This window comes from Cyprinus carpio, chromosome A5 (assembly GCF_018340385.1).
Source record: "Cyprinus carpio isolate SPL01 chromosome A5, ASM1834038v1, whole genome shotgun sequence".
NCBI lineage: Eukaryota > Metazoa > Chordata > Actinopteri > Cypriniformes > Cyprinidae > Cyprinus > Cyprinus carpio.
Window position 1 is genome coordinate 22,930,023 of NC_056576.1, and position 18,325 is coordinate 22,948,347.

Sequence of the window (18,325 nt, forward strand, 5' to 3'; positions counted from 1 at the left end):
TCAGTATTGGCATTTACTAGTGCTTTTTAAAGTAACATATTATATATGAACCTCAATGCAACCTTTTTGGGTTGATTAAACTGTTTTGTTTTTAGATAGCAACATTGTTTTTCTCTGAGTAAGAGCATCTGGGAAGCCGTCACGTGCTGGTGGGTCACATGCTGTGACGTGTTCATCGGGGGGCGGGATCGACAAGAATCTCGACCAATGAAAAATTGAGGAATGTGCCTTCAGATGCGCTATAAACTTGCAGCCTTTCTGCAACACACCGTGTTTTCCTCTGGATTCAGGCCCGTGGGGTGAGTCAGGAGTTTTTAAAGCTTACCGGAATCTTTAGGTTTTTTAAACATTTTTTTAACATTTGTTGTAAAAAAAAAAAAAAAAAAAAAAACACCTTCAGTGTAATTTTGTTATATGCATCTTTTTTTAATTTAAGATTTTCAGCTTCATATAGAACAAAACACAGCGTGTTAGGTCGCTCTTTTGCTGAGCCTTTTACACAATACAATCTTACGAATTGTCTGTATTTTCTCTAGCGACACGGTTTTATCATCTTTTAATAGATAAGTAAAGCGTGACGCTTTTCCTCTATATCCATTCCTCTGAAATAGTTCCAGCCGTTTCTTTTTCAATTTCCGTGGCCTGGTTTCGGTCTTGTTTTCTTTTCCTGGGAAACTGTGGGCTGGAGCCTCCCAGATCCCGTGACTGCTGCAAATGGGACATCTTATTCCCTTCTGTGTCTGTCCGGAGGCCCGTGTAAACAAATACATTTAGAAGATATAACTTTCAGCCAATGCTATAGATTCGTTTCTGTTCGGCACTGTAAGGTTGGGTCAGCATCTGTTCTTAATCTTTGTTTCTTGGGTAATGCGTCCTCTCCCTTAGATTTAACATTACTCACTGGTTTTTATTAGTATTCGTAACAAAGCTATTAACCTCCGCTTCCTGTCGGTGTTGTAAACAAAGATGTCGGGCCGGTAATCTGATCTCCAATGGAAATGGAAGCCAGTTCTTTTAAATATACATACGATTAATTATATAGGAATGTGTTACATGAAATTTCAGGCAGATTTCGCAATCTCATCTGAAACCATTTAAAATACGTTTATGCCGTATTTAGGGACGTATTAATTTAACACCTATGGAAGCCTGTTTCCGTTTCAGAAGAATAAGAAAAGGGTTTTTTGGTTATTAATTATTATGTTATTAATTATTAGTGATGATGTGGTGGTTGATCATAATGATGTTTTTTAATTATTAGTTATTTGTTGCTTGGTGAGCAATAATGACTCATCACTTGGTGTCTCATAATTTCGATTTATGATTTCATCTCGTAATTTCTGCTTTTTCCTAAATGCTAGTTGGTTTCCATATAATTTGTACAAAATGTCACCATTCAAATTATTAAACCTAAGGTGTATGCATTCCCTTATACAAGTTTTAATCTGATATATTTACATGGGATTAGAAAAAAAAGGTTCATGGTCACTTGTTGCAACATGTCTGACCTGTTGTTGTTTTTCCTCCAGTGTTTTCATCATGAGGGTGTATTTGGTGGCGTTCACGTTGTGCCTCAGTGCTGTGTTTGCTGCTCCAACTTTGGACAAGCAGTTAGATGACCATTGGGAGCAGTGGAAGAACTGGCACAGTAAAAAATACCATGAAGTAAGTCTTAAAGGTTCATTCTGGCTTAACATTTACATAAACTAGTCTAAAACGGAGCAAGAAGTAGAACTCCGTGTTATCTCTTAACACAGAAGGAGGAGGGGTGGAGGCGAATGGTCTGGGAGAAAAACTTGAGAAAGATCGAACTGCACAATCTTGAGCACTCCATGGGCACACACACTTACAGACTCGGAATGAACCACTTTGGAGATATGGTAAGACTGCAGAAGAACTTCATTTGAGGTGTTTGCTTATTGATTTATGAAATTCCTTCAGCATTCATCAAACTCTTCTATATCTACAGACTCACGAGGAGTTCAGGCAGGTGATGAATGGCTACAAACACAAGAATGAGAGACGATTCAGAGGATCTCTGTTCATGGAGCCCAACTTCCTGGAGGTCCCAAACAAGTTGGACTGGAGAGACAAGGGATACGTGACTCCTGTGAAAGACCAGGTGAGATGGTTGCCCATATGTAAAATATCTAGAAAAACAATGCCTTTGAACATGGCTTCCTGTAGCTCAAACAGTAGAGCACAGCACTAGTGATGTCAAGGTCATAGGCTTCATTTCCAGAGAAAGCAAGGACTGACAAAATGTGTACCTTGAATGCAGTGGAAGTCACTTTGGATAAATGTAAATGTATTTAAACTCCAAAGGGGGAAAATTGGTCTGACCACTTGGAAAGTAGATGTATATGATGTGTGAGAGACCATAGTTGTGTTTTCCAGGTATACACCAGGAAAAAACATTATAATAAAAAAAAGTTATTGTGCATAACTCTTAGCTTCTGTTAAAATAATATATATTTATTATTATTTAAAATATGTAAATCTTAAAAAAAAAACATATTTAATGGTTACATTTAAATGAGTAAAAATAAAAATGACTTATTAAAAAACTTATTTTTACTCACACTTTCTACACAATAAAATATTTTACATATAACTCGTAAAATGTGTATTCATAATATACCCGTGGCGTTTTAAGATTTTAGTTTTTTAAGATTTTAGTTTTTTCAGATTTAGAAATCACACTTTTAAAACTAGACTACCTCACATATGAAGGTTTTTACTGTGAACACTTGTTCTTTAAAGAAAAAGACATGTTGAAGGGGATAATCAAAAGTAGAAAAAAATAAATAAACTAGACTACCATATATTAATATATATATATATATATATATATAATATATATATATGTATATATATATATATATATATATATATATATATTATATTTATTTATTTATTTATTTATTTTTTTAAAAGAAACTTTTTTTTTTTAAAAAATTTTTTTTTTTTTTTTTTATTAATTTTTTTTTTTTTTTTTTTTTTTTTTTTTTTTTTTTTTTCAAGTCATCTTGAAGCCAACTGGTTGAGAACAAGTTGTCTAAACTGTTCCGTATGTGGTGTTTTCAGGGTGAGTGTGGTTCTTGCTGGGCTTTCAGCGCTACTGGAGCCTTGGAGGGTCAGATGTTCAGGAAGACAGGAAAACTGGTGTCTCTGAGTGAGCAGAACCTGGTGGAGTGCTCCCGTCCTGAAGGCAACGAGGGCTGTAACGGAGGTCTCATGGACCAGGCCTTCCAGTACATCAAGGACCAGAACGGTCTGGACTCAGAGGAGTCCTACCCCTATTTGGGAACTGTAAGTTACATTACCTTTTAGTCTTATGAAATTATACTGACTAATTATATGAAGGTTCACCAGAACATACATGCTGCTTATTTTCAGGATGATCAGCCCTGCCATTACGATCCCGAAAACAGCGCAGCTAATGACACCGGATTCGTTGACGTTCCCAGTGGAAAGGAACGCGCTCTGATGAAAGCTATAGCTGCTGTGGGGCCGGTGTCTGTGGCTATTGACGCTGGACACGAGTCTTTCCAGTTCTACCAGTCAGGTGTGTATATTTCTCACCATTAGTTGTTAAGCCAACTAAATTACTCAATTATGAGAATTTAGTGAAAGATTCCCATTGGTGTGCACTAATGGATGTGTATTTCTTGTTAGGCATCTACTATGAGAAAGACTGCAGCAGCGAGGAGCTAGATCATGGCGTCCTTGCCGTTGGTTATGGTTTTGAGGGCGAGGATGTTGATGGAAAGAAGTATTGGATTGTCAAGAACAGGTAAGATCATTTATACCCTAAAATCCAGTGCATGGCCAGTGTTTAAAGTCAGCGTTTTTAACGCAGTGTGCTTTTTCTGTATTCTAGCTGGAGTGAGAACTGGGGTGATAAAGGATACATCTACATGGCCAAGGACAGACACAACCACTGTGGTATTGCTACAGCAGCTAGCTACCCTCTTGTTTAAGGAAGATACCTCCAGTATCAAGACATGGTACCAGAAGGCCACATTAGTGTCACAGAGACTGAGTTTTTCACTGAAACCCATTAGTGTGGTGAAAAAGGAGTCACCTGACACATGTGACTTTGTGTCTCACAGCCTGATTGAGACTGTGAGAGAGAAACCTCAAACTCTAGGTGTTGTGTGACACTGTTTTAGGGAATTTTTGCAATTGCTTTTAGTCATTTTAATGCCACTCACTCACATTTTTGACTCGATGTGAATACATGTTCTTCAGTGTAATTCTAAATGTACAAATGTGTTTTTATTTCTACATATCTGTATGATCAATTAAACTTTTAAAAAATTTTACAGTTTTGTTTTTGGCTTGGATTTATATTCTTTTATTAGTTTTATTATTCAGCAAAGGTACATTAAATTGATGAAAAGTGACAGTAAAACATTTGTTACAAAAGTTTTCTATTTTAAATAAATGCTGAAATCTTCATGGTTTCCACAAATATGAACATATACCAACATTTATAATAATGAGAAATCTTTCTTGAGCACCAAATCATGTGACACTTAAACACTGGTGAACATAAGAAACTTCTTTCAAAAACAATCCAAACTTTTGAACCAGTCTATATTTTGCTGTAGCTTTCCACATCCGTTCCAAAACACTTATTCCTTATCATGGTGTTTCTTTTTTTTTCTTCTGAGCAAACAGACAATCACAACTAGTCTACCTAAGCCTACTTAAACAGAAAGTTAACCGGCTATGATTGAATGGTGGTTTATTTACGATACTGCTTTCTAAAACCTTAACCTAAGCAGCATATCTAGGATCAGTATTACTTCAGTGAGGGTTTTAAAGGAAAAAACGGGTTTCTGGAAGTGCCACAACAGCCTGTTGTGACCTGGTGAGGTGAAAATTAATATGGAGGGCTGTTCTTTTGCTCCAACAATACAACATGTCCTATTTGTTTATCTCTTGGCACGGTGCCATTACATGTGCCGTCATCATGACCAGCAAACTTAAGACTTGCAGAGTGGAGATTATTGAGGTTTTGGCTCTTCTACTATTAGGGAGGGGTCTGTTCGAACGAGAGGGTGGAAACACTTTACCAACTAACAACACTGCTGAAGGCACATTATGTTCACATTAAATAAGTGAGGAAGAAAGATTTCGAAAGGGACTGAAGAGCAAATCTGAACTGAAAAGACCTTGCGTTTGTGATTTGTGAAATAAGGGTAAAAAATAATGAATTCAAATACTGGAAATTTAATGTGATTCTCTTTACAAAAGCATTGCTTCTACTATTTAAAAAAAAAAAAAAAGCTTCTGTGATGTTTGGTATCTTGATGTATTGTGTGGGCTTTATATAGATCAAATTGCAAACGAAATCTCTACTTTTTATGCTTCTTGACAAAGGACAAGTACTCCTCCACATCGTCTGGGGATCCCACCACAAAAGGCAACCTCTGGTGCAGTGACTCGGGAATAACATCCAGGACGCGCTGGGTGCCTGTCGTGGCGATGCCCCCGGCCTGCTCGATCAGGAAGGCTATGGGGTTACACTCGTACAACAGCCTCAGCTGGAGAGAATAAAACAAGTGAGAGCCTTAGAAGTTACATAATGCTGATTTGCTCATTTTTCAAAGGCTCTAAACCATGAGCACTTATCAGTTGTGGATTTGGGTCAGCTAAGAAGCATGGAATAAGTTTCTGAGTTCACTGAGAATGGTTTCCTTTTATTCTTATCTATGTAGAACAAAGAAGCTGGAATGTGTCAATAGATAGGAAAGTGTGTGCATTAGCATTTTTTGAAAAGCAGCATGAACTGCAGATATAATATCTGGTTCACTGCTTTCATGCTACAGTGTGTTTTTGTGCCAGTCTAGGCTCATGTCATGTGTTTAGTCACTGCCCAATATGCCGTGAAATGAGCGAAATCTGTTATCAGAATACGATCTGCCTGTTCCTGCTCTAAAACATAAAGTAATCTACAGCATAAAACACAACAGAGGCTTATGGATTTTGAAAGTCTTCTTATGTGTTATGACATAGTGACAAAGTCTGCTGCATTGTTGTTATTGTTAACTAAAGCTAAAACTTAAACTGGAACTATGAACTAAACTTAAACAAAAATGAGAAATGTTGCCTTGGCAACTAACTGAAATAAAATAAATAAATATCACTCGTAAGTACTACAATTACTAAAAATGAAATAAAAATAAATCTAAATAAAAATACTACAAAGTTAAACAAATTAAAACTGAATAAAGAATACTATATAATAATACAAATAATACTGGCAAGCTGGACATAACAATGTTAACCTGGCAACCTATGCTGCATGGAACACTTTACTATAACAGTATAATTAAAGTCTGTTATCTTTCATGATATTCATTATATTATTTCCTCACGTCACTATCGCCCGATGTGTTTTTTGTATGAATGTTTGTCCTGAATATCTTAAATAGCTAAAAATCATCATGCCGTAAAACCTTAGCCGACTCACCTTTCCTTTTGGATTCTTCTCATTGGCTGGGTACATGAATATGCCGCCATAGGCAATGGTGCGGTGTATGTCAGACACCATCGACCCAACATACCTGGCACTATACGGGGCACTGCCATCCTGTGAGGCAATCACATTTCATCAGAAATAATATCAGAATTCAAATAAACAAAAACTCAAACTTTCTGAATAAGATATTTTGTGTATGCATGATCTTTCTAGGCTTGGATCTCTAAATTTCTAAATAATTTCTACTTGCAGTTGGCAAACAATCTAAAACAAAAACTGTTAGGAGCCAAGGTCACAAGTGCTTCAATAAAAGAGGACAGGAAGTAGGAAGTAGTGTCAGACGTTCTAGGAAACTGAAACCCAGCTGGACAGCTAAAATCACACACAGCTGTCACCTAACGTAATTCCTTTTCCTTTAGAAAGATGTGAGCAGTAAAAACAACAAAAAGGAACTACAGCCAACCTCACGCAAAGACAGACACAATATGCAAACAAATCAATATGTCGTGAGGTCAGAGATAGCATGTTTCTGACAACACTTTTAGGAAAACATGATATCCCACATAGAACATGACTGATAGCATAATGTATGTGATTAACAAGTTTCCCATTTCGTAATGCATTATCTAAGACAAGCTCTTCAGTCTTTACTCTTGTTTACTTTCTTCTGCTTATCACCATCAGATGATCAGGAAAATGAACAAACAAGAGCACGTATTCCTGAAAAGACAAGATCTTACAAGTATCCACTAAAAACAAGTAACTTTAATAATTGACCAACTGACCCGCGGAAAAATCATACTCAGCATAATTTATGATCACCCTGCAGCCAGTCACTCTCAAGGCTTGTGCAGAGTAACATGAATCAGTTGAATATGCTGAGTCTATGTTCTGATGTAGAAAACAGGACATAAATTCCTGCTGAGGAAGTTGCTCTTCACTTTCCAGTATGTAGCGTGTGTAAACATCAGCTGATGGCGAGCACAGCCATGCAGTCATGCAAACGTCTGACCTGCATTATTCAGACTCATACTTTGTTTTAAACTAAGTGTTCTTCAGGCCTGCTAGGCAACATTCTCTGTTCTGTCGCAACATGTCATGAACTTGTGAGTATGTTTGCTTGATCACATGAGGAACACTGTAAATCACAGTGTGCATTCAACGGTTTAAGTTTGTGCTGTGATCTTACAGTCACATTTAGGTCAAAAAAATAAATTTTGCTTAGCAATGATAAGACTTTCTCAAAATAATAAAAACAGATAAAGCAATATTATTGGATAGTTTGGATGTCTCTGTACAGAACCCACCTCTGGGTATTTCTTGTGCTTTAAATAATCGTTCACTGCAGGCTCAAAGTACTTAGCGTAGCCCTCGTTGATGCTGTAAGTCTTCCCCTTTTTCTTGATCTTCACATTTCTGTCTGTCAGAATGAATTCTCCAATTGCCTGAAGAAGAGGAACATACAAAAAAAAAAAAATCATGTTCTCATGAGCCCATGTCAGACACTGACATACAAATATACTATGATAATGTACTCTTTTATATTCGGTTACTCTGTAATAAAACATAGTAACCGAATATAAAATGGCCAAAGATGAGGAATCAAAACTAGTTACAGCCACAAAATATTCAAGACTTTCATCCGAAATTGAAAAAAGAAGTGAAGCATCCCTTAAAGTGTAAAAAATATAAAAAGTCAAACCATAAACAGAAGTGAAACATACAACGTGTTATAAAGTATAAAACGTCTCATGGTTTACTACATAGGCCTAGCTATTTTTGGCAACTTTATGTTTGGCATAGCCTATGTGCACTTTGTTCATATAGTCGTGAATAAACTGTAAATTATTCACTTGAATCGTCCAGCGTGTCTTCAATGAACTGATTCCTAGTACTTTGAAATATTGTGACCATAAAACCCTGATCTCAGAACAGCATAGATAGATGCTCTAACATTCTGTTTGGAAAGTTCTGGGACTGGTTGCATTTTAATTAGCCATTTAATTTGTTTTCTTCTAGACTGGTCATAACTGTTTAAAGTCAGTTAGCCTACAAAAACATAGATTGGCCCAATTTTAATCAGAAAAGTGAGAGTGATTATCTCTTGGCTAACTGCTAGTTGGTCAAACTAGTTCTTAAAGGGTTAGTTCACCCAAAAATGAAAATTATGTCATTATTTGATTTTTGTAATGTAGTTTTTGAGTTGTGATGCTTTAGTTGGTTTTTTGAACTCAAATTAAGACATTTTGATGGAATCTGAGAGCTGTCTGACCCTGCATAGACAGCAACACAACTGAAATGTTCCCAAGGGTTGTGAGTTTGAGTCTCGGGCCGGCAGGAATTGTAGGTGGGGGGAGTGCATGTCCAGTGCTCTCTCCACCCTCAATACCACGACTGAGGTGCCCTTGAGCAAGGCACTGAGCCCCCAACTGCTCCCCGGGCGCCGCAGCATAAATGGCTGCCCACTGCTCGGGGTGTGTGTTCACGGTGTGTGTGTGTTCACTGCTGTGTGTGTGCATTTTGGATGGGTTAAAAGCAGAGCACGAATTCCGAGTATGGGTCCCCATACTTGGCTGTATGTCACGTCATTTTGGAGAATATCCGCTGGACGTAAGCTGTTCTGTGTCAGCTGCCACGCCGATACGCTGTTTCCGTTCAGATCAAATCACAGCAACAGGAAACAGATCCAGCGTGACGCAGCTGACACAGAACAGCATAGAACAGACTCTCAGACTCCATCAAAAATATCTTAATTTGTGTTCTGAAGATGAACAAAGGTCTTACGGGTTTGAAACGACATGAGGGTGCGTAATTAATGCCAGAATTTTCATTTTTGGGTGAACTTACCCTTTAAGACACAGTCTTAACATAGTGGCTGTTTATGCAACCGGCCCCCCGGTGTTATTATTCATTCCTAATCGATCATTTCAGCAGATTTAACTGTTTGTCAGGGTTGCCAGAAAAAAAACTCCCAATTGCTTCTTAAAACTAGCCCAAAACTAGCCCAATCGCGTTTCGAGGGGGTTCCCCGATAATAATAATAAAAAAAATGGGTTCCAGGGGATAAAATACACTTTTTTTGGCGGGATTCCCTTGGTAAAATTCGCATTTAATGGGGTAAATATCACGTTATTGGGGTCGCTTCAATCTGCGGCAACAGTATTAAAGTAGCTGTTTGTGCTCACTGGATCCAGCATGAAGAAGTTAACTCCAGCTCCTGTACTGAGAGCCACGAGCGTGGCGCTGCCGTAAAGAGCGTAACCCGCACACACGATCTGATTGCCCGGCTGTAGGGCGTCCTTGTCAGTCGGTTCTCCATCTGAGGTCTGAAACAGAAGAAACGACAGAGTCAGCCGTCTGCCTCAGGAGCATCAGAAAAACGCAAGATGTCAATCAAAACTATTAAAATGTCTGGTTTGTCGTATCTTTACTTCGTGTTTTTATTTATATAATGCAAATAAAAATAACAGTTAAACAATAAACTAATAAGATCAGCTGCGCCGTTGCTATTATTACACTCTAGTGCACTTAATAAAATAAAATTAAAAGTTAAATAGAATTTATTGCTTAGCCGATATTTGTCATCCGGCAGGTCAATGCAGTCAGCTACCTCGTCAGTCTGCATGGGAAAGTAGCACAAGAACACCAAACATCAAACCAATCCATGTCACACACACATGACAGAAAGCTTACACGAAAACGAATTCTTTTTTATTATTATTGTTAGATTTTTGTTTGCTAGCATGCATGCAAATGTACACAAAATGCACATGCAACTCCAAACATCTTGCAGCAACTAATGCTGTCCAAACACTCACTCTTTTGTAGATGGCAAAGATGGTGCCTATGGGGGCCAAACAGTCAATGTTGGAGGAGCCATCCAGAGGATCGAAACAGACTATATACTTCCCCTATGACAAACATCACATTCAACTGAGTATGCAGCTGAAACCTCATATGGTAATGATCTGAATTAACTCTAATAAAAATGCATTAGCAAAGAGGTGCTACATTAGCTTGACAAAAATATTTTACATAGCAGCCATAATTCATTTGAAACTAAATGGACTTTTCTTAGGTTTTAGATATTTATTCCAGACTTGTAATTTTATGCTAAGTACCTGACTCTTAAAGTTCCCCTTCATTTAACACATTGTAATTTTGATTGATGTGTGATGGAAACTGCCAGGAATTTTAAGACTGTTTTCTAAATATCAGACATATGTATATTTTAAATATCATCTTACAGGTTTATATAAGAGTGAGTAAATAATGACAGAATTTACATTTTTGACTTAACTTTTCCTTTAACAATGAATATTCAAAAAGTATTCATAAGCAAGACTGTTGAGAATGATCATACTCTTTTCTCAGCAAGTGTGTAGATGGCATCCTTGTTCTCCTCAGAAACCATCAGACAGGAACCATAAGAAGCCCGCAACATATTGATGATCAGATCATTGGAAAGCACATCCAGCTTCTTCTGCTCATCACCTGTGACATTCACCTGTCCCGCAATGCCTTGACTGTGTTCAGTGAAACCAGAACACACTATTATTATTAAAAAGCAGCTACTGAGGTTAAAATGCAAAAACAGTGATAAAACGGTGTACTGGAAAAAAAAATCACTCAGAAATTGCTATTAAAATTGACAAGTAAATAAAGAAATAGTAAGCAGAAAGACTGAAATAATATTTTCTACTCCGACGATATTTGTTTTATAAAATTATTAAATATTTACTTGAATACTTAAATATTTTTTAAAGTGTGATATTTCCTTATTCTTAAATAACACTGCCATACGAATCAGTGATTAGTGAATTAGAAATTAGCAGCTTTAAATGTAATGAATAATTTCTATTTTTTTAGATGATAATATATTAATAGTATTTCTTTACAAAGACAACTACATTACTAACTTAAAGGTTTTATTGCTTAACTAACCATACTAGAACTGTAACTTTAATGATGATTGTCTCAAAAACCATAACTATGTCTATTTTATCTCTCATTTGATCATTAGCTGAACTGAAAGAACTTTCGCCTGCTTCTATTTCATACAGTCACAGCATGTTTTAACAACACAGTTAGAGTAAAACATATCCATTCACATAATGCAAAATAGTTTAATGAAACTTACAGGTGAACGAGTCCGGCTTTCCTGACAGCAGATGAAATAGCTTTAATAGCTGTTAACATGGAGTTAATGAGCTGTGTGAGTTCTCCGGTGGCCCCCTTCGCCTGCCGCCCCATCTCCATGACAAAACGTGTGAGGGTCCATACGTCCACATCAAAGACCGACTGATCCGACATCTTCACGGTGTCCGAGTGTACAAGCAGTAGGAAAGGCAGAGACTAACTGTAGAGCCACTAGGCAGTCTTTTTACACACACAGTGAGTAGATGAAGGCCAAGGTTATATTGGTGAAGCAGATCAAGTGACACAAATGACAGTAGAGCAGTCTGAATGCTTGTAGAGCCAGAGCTTGAAGGGCCCAACTTATAAAGCATGCTCCTTGGCTCTCTCCTAATTATTTATGTCCACTATTGACACGTCACATATTCTCAGGAGTCACAAGGTCATGAAGCAAACCTCACAATTGTTTATGGCAATCATGTCCCAATGAATACTGGAGGTCTGTTAAATGGATCTCATTAATAATATTGTATATTTATTTATATGTAAATGTGTCCCTTATAACTCAAAATCAAACCTGTTAGCGTGACTAAACACATCAAACATGTTTTAAGAAAATGAATATACAGCATACTGCTCATGCATTATATTTGATTCACAGCACTGAAAAGTGCACTTAACATGCTTTCTGAGAACTCCATTTAAATTGTAATCCTCAACAAGCAGTATTTATGCAATACATTTAAGCACTGGTATAGATGTCGCTCTCCAGATTCAACAGATTTGACAGGTTGGCTGACGCGTTTCCAAACAAGCACTCAATCTATTGCCTCTTTTGCCTTAAATGTGAGTGCCTCCTCTGCTACAGAGCCCAAAATAATAAACTTTATTAGGATCAGAACCTTCCAGACAACATTTCACTCACAGAAGAAAAGCAGAGGACTCCAACAGAGGAGAGGTCACTGAACACAGGGAAGCATTTCTATGACCATTTCTATACTCAAACTGAACATAGTATGTTTACTGTACTATGCTACAAATAATTATCATAAGATTATTATTTTTTTTTACTTTAAATCAGCATATTATTTATAATCAGATATGCATGCACATATTTTGACCAAGGTCATGTAGCAACACCCCAAAATGTGTCTCAAATATCAGCAGGGCTCAATGTGCCTACTGGCCTTTACAGAAAAGGTCATCTGCTTTCATTTGGTGCCTTGAACTTTTTGTACAGTATGTCCTGTATTAAAATCTCTGTTTATATAGGAAAATATTACAGTGTGATGAAGGAACTATAGCATTTTTCATTCACAAATGCTGTGTTCTCAGAGGGTTACTGAAATGTGCACACTGTAAAGAAATTCAAAAGTTGTAATGTTGAGTGTTTGGATATTATAAATCATAAATCAAAACATCTTCATAAAGTATGAGTTGGTAACAGAGCACAAACATATCTCAGAAAGGCTCTGGATTTTTCAAGAACTTTAATCACAGCTTCCTTCAATAGGGTGCAATAAGGCACAAGTGATTATTTGGTCTGTACATACAGAAACAAGATCAACTTTAATTCAAATCATCCTCATTGCTGCCATAAACTTGTTTCTGTCTTTTTGGCCAACAACAATTTCAGCTGCCGATGTGGAAAACAGTGTGTTTCTCTAAAAACAGCCTCAACTAAATGTTAATGTTCTAAAGTTTAAATGTAAAAAAATCACCGTCTTCAAAAATTCTTCTTATATTTCTTCATGGAGGCATACAGTGTATAAAAACATTTGGTTTTAGGGGTAGTGATTTGATATAGAGGTATTTTGAAAGTAAGAATAAACTTATTTTGGAGTGTCAAGTATAAATATCTTCATGATTCTTTGAGTCTTTGTTGTACATTCTGACTATTGCTCTTCATTTGTGATGTTTCTGAAAGATGGAGATGTACTCTTGGACATCATCAGGGGAACCCATCACCACAGGTACCCGCTGATGGAGGCTCTCGGGCTGGATGTCCAGGATGTTGGTGGTTCCTGTGGTGGCCATCCCTCCGGCCTGTTCCATGATGAAGGCCATGGGGTTGCACTCATAGAGCAGTCTGAGCTGAAAGGGGAAGAACACACACGAAGTTTAATAACCCTCTACCAGCCTCCTGCTATATATTCAAGGACATTTAGTTAGGCGCTACAGCTCCCTCTACAGGCCTTTTTGTGCATGTGACGATCAAATCACACTTTTTTTTTGAGTATAAAGTTAAAAGCTTTCTCAGCAAGGTATTTAAATTATGATATTGTGAAATGATAGCATGGCACAATAGTTATTACACAAGTATCAACAGATCAGTTTTCAGCTCAGGTCTTACGGGTAAGAGGGAGTAAACACTGACACACCTGTAGATGTGACACCAAACAAAAGAACTGGAGCAAAGGTCATACATATATTTTCACTTCATTCATGTATTTCTTTGAATAGTACAGTGTCCCATAGTGGATCATGTGACAAACTACACCTGTGGTTATAACTCTGTGGTTACTTCCAATTAGTTAAAACCAATTGCAAAATGGCTCAGAAAAGTGAAGTTAATTCTGGTCTAGCATTCGTTAGCAGCAGGTGCCACCATTTATTTATCTAATGCATTCAGACATTTTTAAAAGTGTCCAAATACTTCTTTGGGCTGCTGAATAAGACTTTTATCAAGCAACAACTAAGACCTGAGTAACAATTTTATGCGAATATAATAATAATAATAAACTATTAGGACAGGCTGTTAGTTGTTATGCTGTCCATTAACAGTCCATTTATTGGCATTCATGTAAGCAAAGTCATGTTTAGACAAAGTACCTTTCCTTTGGGGCTCTTCACATTTGCTGGGTAGAGGAAGATTCCTCCGTAAACAAGCGTCCGATGCACATCTGCCACCATTGAACCTACATAACGGGCTCCTTAGGGTGCACTGCCATCCTGAACACATTTTAATAGTCAATAGTATCTGGATATTATAATATTTATGAATTATATATTATTAATATTTATTTTTCTGATGTATTATGTTTTTGATTATGCAAATGTGATTGGGGTCTGTTTAAAATGTGTGCGTTTGTGCAGCTTTTATAATGATTTGATTTGTTTTAAGTGAAAAAGTGTATTTAATTGCATACTGAACCTCCGGAAACTTTTTCTTCTGCAGGTACTCTGTGACAGCAGGATCAAAATAAAGGGCATAACCTTCATTCAGACTGTAGATCTTGCCTTTCTTCTTAATTTTCACATCTCTGTCAACCAGAATGAACTCACCAATAGCCTGATGTTACAATAATACAATAAATTAATGAATGCATGGCTTATTTAGAACTTAAGAAGAAGAAAAAGAAGAAGACACATTTACAATAAAATACTTCTGAACTTTAATGAAATACTTCATTAAAAAATAAAACCACTATACTGTTTCAGACTATTCCTCCTAGCTGTATGAATCATATCATTTTAAGCTACAAATGATTTAGTACACAAAATAAAATTTTTAGTTTGCTTTGTGTAGACTGAATAAACTGTACCGAATGATTCACTGCTAAATGATCCCACAGTTGATAACTGTGTAAGTTATGTAGAGTAAAACTGACTCACTGGATCTAACATGAAGCAGTTGACTCCCTGACCAGTGGAGAGGACAATCATGGTTGCACTGCCATAAAGTGCATATCCAGCAGCCACTATGTTTCTGCCAGGCTGCAGGGCATCCTTCTCAGACGGGTCGCTGTCTGTGCACTTTGAACAGAGCAATCATTAAAGTGCATTCACATACTAGGATGGAAACCACATGAACTGTCATGGCTGTATTCCTGCAAATCTATTAAAAATATGCATTCATACCTTCCTGTAGATGGCAAAGATGGTCCCAATCGAAGCAAGACAGTCAATATTGGATGAACCATCAAGAGGGTCGAAGCAAACTACGTATTTACCCTTGAAGACATGGTAGAAGCTTGGTTAATTAATAAGTCATTTAATGATTAATGATGATGTTGCTCTATTATATGAGGATATTTGACCTTTCCAAAACTTTACTACACTCAACTCCTAATTCAATCTTCACTCATCCTTAAAACAATATACAGTACATGTATGCCTAGCTTATGTCTGATTTTAAGTCATAGAGGGTTCCCAAAGCTTTTGACTAATATATTTCCAAGGCTTTTTCAGTTATTCATGATTACTGGATAAGTATTTATTTATTTATAGAGGATATTTTCTAGAGCTGAAAGCTAGAAGCATTTATATTAAAAATTAAATTTCCATTACTTTTTAAGTTTTTATTAACTTCTGTGTAATATCCAGAACTGGAAAAGGCCTTTTTAAAATTTCCTGGATTTCCAGGTTTTCTCTGACAGTGGGAACCGTATTACATCTTAGCACATGTCTCTCATCGTCCTTAGATGTCAGATTAGATTCAGGATGGATTTCTGGCCAACAATGCAGACAAAGTTCTAAATTTCACTATATGTACAAAGTAAGATCTAATCTCAGCTGCTGAAATCAGTTGGAGTCACGTGACTAGCTCTGCATGCTCTGCACAGGGAAAGCAAGTCTATCTGGAAACACACACTTTTTCATTCTTGGAATTGAAGTTAATGTAGGCTCACTGGCTGAGTTTTGGCAAACACTTTAGACAATACATATCTTCCTCAGACGGCATGTATAATGCCTAACTCATGCAGTTCTTACCCGTCTATCTGGCTCCACAATGATTGCGTTTTCATGTTCCTCAGTGACCAGTACACATGAGGTGAATGAGGATTTGATCATGTTTATGACGAGGTCATTGGTAAGGATGTCCAGCTTCTTAACCTGGTCACCTGTCACATTGGTACTTCCAGCAATGCCATACCTGCCAGACATTTTTCAAAGTCATGCGTTAAATCATATCACAGGGATGGAATAGATTCTTTTAATTTATTATTTCTCAATGCTTGTTCATAGAATTAATATAAAGCAATGTCACACTTACTGTATAACAGCACTGTTTGCATAAATACCCTGGATATAATGAATAATTAACAAACTTGTGATATAAAAGGCTTCATTTAATTTAAAGGTCGTAGAAGTAAAAATTTTTTAATTATTATTACTATTACTTTTTTTTTCTTTTACTACTGGCATTTCCCAACACCATCATGTCAACATGATTTAGTTTCAAAACCAGTATGATCTAGCAAAATGAGTAACTGTACAAGAAAACCACATTTTTCATCAAAATTATATAAGAAACCCTAAGGTAAATTGTAAAACCTGTCAAGCAATTGTCCAGATCATATCTCACTCAAAAATGAAAAAAAAGAGAGATGTTTTTGCAGAAATGAAAGAAACTTAATTATCATATGCATCCTGATGTTTTAATTAATGCCATTATTTTCAGTGAGGATTCTCATTGCTGTAATACGTTATTTTTATTACAGCAAAACAATGCCGTTATACATTATTTTTTTTAATAAAAAACTATATAAAATAAAATTACAATAAATGCACCAATGATATACACATTTTATCATGAAATAAAAAAATAAATATTTCTTTATAGATAAATTACTTTATTTTGATTTTGACCTGGACATTTTTGACACGTTTCTCTTTTCTATATATATATTAAAATAAAACAGATAGGCTAGATTAGTTTTGCAGCTAATGTTTTTGCATCCCAAACTTTATGGAGTCCCAATCGACCGCGCATACTCACAGGTGCGCGATACCTGCTTTCCTGACAGCGCTGGAGATGGCTTTTACAGCCGTGCACATCGCGTTCAGGAGTGTTGTCAGCTCGCCCGTGCCTTTGGCTTTTCTGCCCTCTTCAAGAAGAAATCTAGTCAAAGTCACAACATTAGTGTCGAAAGAACCCCGGTCTGACATGACTGCAGATTTCAAGATTCCTGCTGATGTAAAAATCTCGCTGTTGTATAAATGATGTCTAATTCGTACAACTCATTCTCTTGTGGAAACAAAAATACAAAGGCGGAAATACTGCGGAAAGGGGTGTATGGAGAGCTAAACCAATGAGAAGTGCACAGTGTGACTGACTGAACAATGCGTGCAAGATTCAAAACAATGTCGCATTGTGGAAACGTGTGGATGAAAGCCCCCTCCTGCCTGGCCTGTGCTGTGTCATCATGATCATGAGGCTGACGAAGTGAGGAGCTGAGGTTACTACTATTCTACACAACGAGTAGAAGCAGTTTTAGTGTGAATTTCTCTTAACCCATTTAATCTCACCAATAAGATTTCTGTCCATATTTTTGAGTTTGAGTGGTCTAAAAAGAGTGCATGATTTTCCACAGTGCTGTCAACTAAATTCAAGTACAGTCTTAACACTGCATGGTTTGTTGGTTTAAGCTTGTCTCTCATAGGCAGGCTGGGTTTTTTTATTGGCTAGTTTTAGAGAGGCGTTCCCTCTATTTTTTTTCAGTTGTTGTTCAGTTCTAAAATAAAGGCCAGCAAACAAAAAGAGTGGTTCCCCAACACATACATACTTGCATACATCACTTATGTATGCATGAGCATTTACTAAGATATACTTCAGACATTTCTCTGATACAGACAGTAGGAAAATAGGCAGCAGCAGTGCAGTGGTGGGCTATATGCAATTTACATTTAGAGCTACATTGCTATAGGGAAATTTTATTGCAAAAATATTTAAGCAGTGAATATTCAGCATTT

At 36.8% G+C, this 18,325-nt stretch overlaps 2 protein-coding genes, 1 long non-coding RNA gene and 1 pseudogene across 4 annotated transcripts; 2 read left to right on the forward strand and 2 right to left on the reverse strand.

The window, feature by feature from the left end:
- Positions 1-150: 150 nt before the first annotated feature.
- LOC109085992 (procathepsin L-like) lies at positions 151-4,328 on the forward strand. The gene is made up of 8 exons (XM_019100490.2): positions 151-299; positions 1,530-1,665; positions 1,758-1,880; positions 1,970-2,122; positions 3,088-3,312; positions 3,400-3,568; positions 3,679-3,796; positions 3,884-4,328. Exons 1-8 carry the CDS (start codon positions 223-225, stop codon positions 3,981-3,983), a joined length of 1,101 nt encoding a protein of 366 aa, XP_018956035.1. The 5' UTR covers positions 151-222; the 3' UTR covers positions 3,984-4,328.
- A 749-nt stretch (positions 4,329-5,077) lies between these two features.
- On the forward strand, positions 5,078-14,850 carry LOC122145057. The gene is made up of 4 exons (XR_006160071.1): positions 5,078-5,210; positions 5,392-5,573; positions 10,322-10,453; positions 10,901-14,850. It is a non-coding gene; the product is annotated as an uncharacterized LOC122145057 (long non-coding RNA).
- Positions 5,204-11,806, reverse strand: LOC109084635 (fructose-1,6-bisphosphatase isozyme 2-like). 2 transcript variants are annotated; one of them, XM_042756557.1, is made up of 8 exons: positions 11,634-11,806; positions 10,857-11,019; positions 10,312-10,404; positions 10,104-10,112; positions 9,679-9,819; positions 7,801-7,938; positions 6,485-6,604; positions 5,204-5,555 (listed from the first exon to the last, which is right to left on the reverse strand). In XM_042756557.1, exons 1-8 carry the CDS (start codon positions 11,804-11,806, stop codon positions 5,367-5,369), a joined length of 1,026 nt encoding a protein of 341 aa, XP_042612491.1. In that variant the 3' UTR covers positions 5,204-5,366. The 2 variants fall into 2 exon arrangements, with proteins under 2 accessions (XP_042612491.1, XP_042612492.1); XM_042756558.1 differs by lacking the exon at positions 10,104-10,112.
- On the reverse strand, positions 13,103-17,707 carry LOC109080624 (annotated as a pseudogene).
- Between the last annotated feature and the right edge of the window lie 618 nt (positions 17,708-18,325).